Here is a 4,544-nt window from a genome sequence, read left to right on the forward strand (position 1 = left end):
ATCAGTATTTGGCACATGAAGATGCTTAATAAATGTTTGTCAATGAGCAAATTAATGATAAATAACAACAAAACTACTTGACTTCTACGTTATCTTGGGCAAGTCTTACTTTCTGTTACATCCCTGCTACCTCTTTTGTAAAATGGGAATAATAATAGTTCTTATCTCTATAAGATTGTTGTAAGGATTAAATCAGATAAAGTATGTAAAAGATATTATGAACAGCTACACTTGAACTTTATTATTATAGATGGTGAGAGGAAGCTTAAAGAGAGAAAGGGATTTGCACCAGGTCACAAATGGTGGCAGAAATGCTCAGGTCTCCTGACTCCCAGCCCAGTGCCTGTCCATAATAGCACATGGCTCCTTACCCAGTTAATGTGTAGAAAATCATAAATCTCAAACCAATTAGTATTTTTGTCCAGGAGAGAAAACGTTTGTGAAGGTCGACTTTGCACGGCAGACTCGTCACCTGTCCTTCACAGAATACAGTCCATTCAGGGTACTTCTCCTAGCATTATGGGTGAAATCAAGATTTTTCTCAAGGGCATGAGAAAAAGTGAAAATTGTGTTCTTAGCTTGCTGCTGATTAGCAGACAAACGGCAAACAGAACCTCTAAGCATTCATTCTTGAAAGCTCTGGTTCCTTTTTCCTTTCCAACAGCCACTGCAGGGAGAGGGATGTAAAAAGCAATATGATCAGAATGTAACGAAGGAACAAATCTCACTAGGAGTCAAATACCATTGTTTTTTTTTAAAAAAAAAAAAAGGCACGATGGCAGAAGCCCAAAAATCAGAGGCTTCCCCCAGTGCTCTCTGAATCCATTCTTTTTAAGCTGTTAAAAACACCCTTAAAATAAACCTGCCATCTTGTGAGGACAGGAAGAAGGTTGCCTGTCTTTCCACCACCATCTGCAGGGCTAGCTCAGCTTTAGGCTTCCTTGAGCCACACTCCCCCGCCTCCAGCCTGTTCTTTACAACATGTCAGGGTGGGGTTGATTATAGTCTTTTTCCCTAACTTAGCAAAATTTAGTTCCAGTTAAAATTTGAAGTGAACCAAGAAGAGACCGTAGAGATTGTAATTCACTTCACAGTGCACTTTATTCTTGTAATTTCTCTTTCTCTAATAAAGTTGACCCTGGAACAACGTGGGAGTTAGCGGTGCCCACCCACCGCACGGTTGAAAATCCCTCTATAACTTATAGTCTGCGCTCCTCACCTGGAGTTCCTTCATATCCCAATTACTGTATTTCATATCTGCGGTTCCACGTCCACGGATTCAACTAACCGCTGATTCAACAGTGGATTTTATGGTATTTGAGAAAAAAATGCACATGTAAGAAGATCCTTGCAGTTCTAACCTGTGTTGTTCAAATGTCAACTGTAAGTTCTAACACTGTGCTTGATCCATTTGTATTTATCAGTCTGAGTTTGGCTCAGGTTAGTTTGTAAGTAGGTTCAGGGCTCGGGCTACGTCTAGCATTAGAGCTTGGTCTACTACTGGGGTCATGGCTCAGACTGTGGTTGGTGTCAGGGTTCACCGGGTAGCTGTGAGTAGGGCTCAGTCTGTGGTGGGCTATGAATGTAGTCTGTGATTAGGAAAGAGACCTGTCTGTGATCAGTATTAGGGCTCAGTCCGTACTGGAATCAGGTCTCAGCCTGCAGCAGAAATCAGATTTGTTTGTGGTGAGCGCTACAGTTCAATCCATAGCTGGGTTTATAGCAGGATAGGGCTCTCTTCCAGGAAAGAAGAGCAGGAAGCATTGATCAGGAGTAGGAAACATCCATTCAGGGGCTGTTAGACCAGAACACTGAGCAGATGGGGAACCAGAGAACCGAGGTGTGTCAGGGGGGATCAAGATTGAGTTGCGACCCCCATCAAAATGGCTTAAATTAAAAAGACTTACAGTACCAAGTGTGGGTGAGAATGCGGAGCATCTGAAACTTTCTTGTATTACGGGTAGGAGGATAAATTGTACAACAATATTGAACAACTGTTTGGCAGTATATATAAAGCTAAGTGTGCATATACCCTGTGGTTCAGCACTTCCACTCCTGGAATGAACAAACAACTGTTACATACAACATGGATAAGTCTCACAATATAGCGTTAAGCAAAAGAAGACAGACACCAAAGAGTAGATATTTTATGAGTCCATTTATGTGAAGTTCAAAAACAGGCAAAATTAAAAAAAAAAAAACAGGCAAAATTAATCTGCGGTGGCTAGGAGCCAGAATAGGGGTTATATTTAGGGGGTGGTATGTGCAGGAGATGCCTGAAGAAGCCTTCTGGAAAGATGGTATGGTATATATTTTGAACTGGATGGTGATTACACAGGTGAACATATATAAAAATTCACTGAGATGAACATTTGTACACTTTACCACATGTAAGTTATATCTCAATGTGAAAAAAAGAAACAATACAGAAGTGTGGTTGGTTAAAGACTAGCTGGGAGTTAATTCCACAGTCCTGACTTTTCTGCCATGACAATTGTGATGTTACTGCCATGGTTTGTTGAGCCTGGGGGGTAGGCCTGAGGGGTTTTGGGGATGAGAGGGTGCAGCCCTTGAAGCAACCGCATTGGGCAATAATGTAGTATAAAAAGCCTCAGACTTGGAGTCAGAAGTCCTGAGTTTGGATCTTAGCACTCTGCTTAGTATCTAATACAGTGGGAAGCACTGGTGTGTTGTAATCAGTCATGAGGTGAGTTACAAATTATTCATTGGTAATTATAAATCACTGAAGCTTTTAGGAATTTTCTCTCAATTTATTTGAATTCATAATACATGCACTTGATTTTTTTTTTTTTTTTTACATCTGATAGGAGGAGTATTTATTCAGTACATCATCACAAACCAGAATAATACAATAACAGTTCCAACAAAAGGTTCACATGTTTATTACAGAGCTACACAGTGAGCAGTGATGAGGAAAGCTCAAGAGGAGAGAGCATCAAACACAGGCAGCTGTTCCAGACACTAGTGATGTTCTGATAATGTGTGTGAATTCATATGTGAGGCTCATTATAGACCCAGCTTGGTTCTTCTCCAATGTCTTCTCTTAGAGTTGTACCTGATTTTATTACCAGTTTTCATTCGAATCCATTGGGGAATGGGACGATTCTGCTTTTGTTTCTTAGCCAGAAATCGCTTGATCCTGAAAGTCTTGTGAGAAGACATGGCGATGATCAAATCCAGCCGCAGATAGAATGGAGGACAAGAGAAAAGAGGATGCACTTGATTAAAAACAAATTAAATCTTATAAAAGAGTATACAGTGAAAGGTCCATTTTCCTCTCATCCTTGAGTCCGAACACCAGTCCCCCATTCTCTCTCTTGAGAGGCAACCATTGTCATCAGCTTCGTAAATACCCTTCCAGAGATATTCTATGCATGTTCATGAATGATTTCCTTGAAGAAAATCAGAGCAGTTTCAAGGTATGCATATAATAATGCTGCTTGCATACTGCATGCTTTATTTTCAAAACTGAATAAGGTTTTCATTATAAAAATAATACATGATTATTTACAAATCGTGTAAAGTAAAAGTGAATGCTCCCTCCATCCATTCTGCCACGTCTCACTCCTCAATTCCAGGGTTAACCACTATGAACGGTTTCCTATGTGGCCTTTCTGACAGCTTTAGGCATGTGTAAACATACATAGAATATTACTATAAATAGTAAATTTGCAATCTGATTTATTTTCATCAACAATATATCAAAGATATAGTTCCACATCAATTGCATATAGCTCTTCTTACCTTTCTTAAAGGCTGTGTAACATCAAATACTTTCCAAAGGTAGAGAAAGAGATGAAGATATGGCAGGAATTACATTGGGGAGTGTGTCCACCTGAAAGCATCATCTCTCAAAATGTTCCAGAAGAAAAAATGTTGAAAGCAGGTGATTTACTCCATTTGCGTCTCAGTTTCTCATCTGCAAAATGGAGACAATAATGAAAGCCCTGATTGCCTCACAAGATTGTCAAGAGGATTACACAGAAGGAGAATGAATGACAGAGTACTTCGAAAACTGAAAAGTGCTGTGCAGATGTGGGAGACTTATTCCTGGAAGGGAGAAGGAAGGGGCAGTAGTTCCAGGATCTAAAGTCTAACAACCACCACTAATAATAATTGCTTTTCCTGCCCTTCTTCGCCAAATGAACAGTTCATCTTTGCATAATAATTGTGAACATTTGTTAAGCTCTTACTTTGCCAGGCATTCTTCTTATATATATATACACACACACATATATATATATATATATACACACACACACACACATATATATGATATATATTATGAGATAGGTACTCTGATTATCTTCATTTGACTATGAGGCAATTAAGGCTGACTTGGTTGCCAAGTGGCGGTCTTATTTCTGAACTATGCCAAACTCTGTGCTATTCATTTTGAAGGCTTTTCCAGGCTTCAACTATGTGGTTGGGCTGAGACCTAGACAGTTAGGGATTATGCACTGAAGAAAGAAGGGGTTCATTCCACTGGTACTAAAACATAAAAAGCAACAAATGACTCAAAA

At 39.5% G+C, this 4,544-nt stretch overlaps 1 protein-coding gene across 1 annotated transcript; it reads right to left on the minus strand.

Annotated features, from left to right (window-relative positions):
* Positions 1–2,879: 2,879 nt before the first annotated feature.
* On the minus strand, positions 2,880–3,228 carry LOC115867856 (large ribosomal subunit protein eL39). Its single transcript, XM_030884261.2, has one exon. The coding sequence runs from the start codon at positions 3,181–3,183 to the stop codon at positions 3,028–3,030; it is 156 nt and encodes a 51-aa protein (XP_030740121.1). The 5' UTR covers positions 3,184–3,228; the 3' UTR covers positions 2,880–3,027.
* Between the last annotated feature and the right edge of the window lie 1,316 nt (positions 3,229–4,544).

Source organism: Globicephala melas, chromosome 6, assembly GCF_963455315.2.
Source record: "Globicephala melas chromosome 6, mGloMel1.2, whole genome shotgun sequence".
Lineage (NCBI taxonomy): Eukaryota > Metazoa > Chordata > Mammalia > Artiodactyla > Delphinidae > Globicephala > Globicephala melas.

Coding starts and splice junctions, on each gene's coding strand:
- LOC115867856 (XM_030884261.2), bottom strand. CDS start 3,183: ATGTCTTCTCACAAGACTTTCAGGATCAAGCGATTTCTGGCTAAGAAA.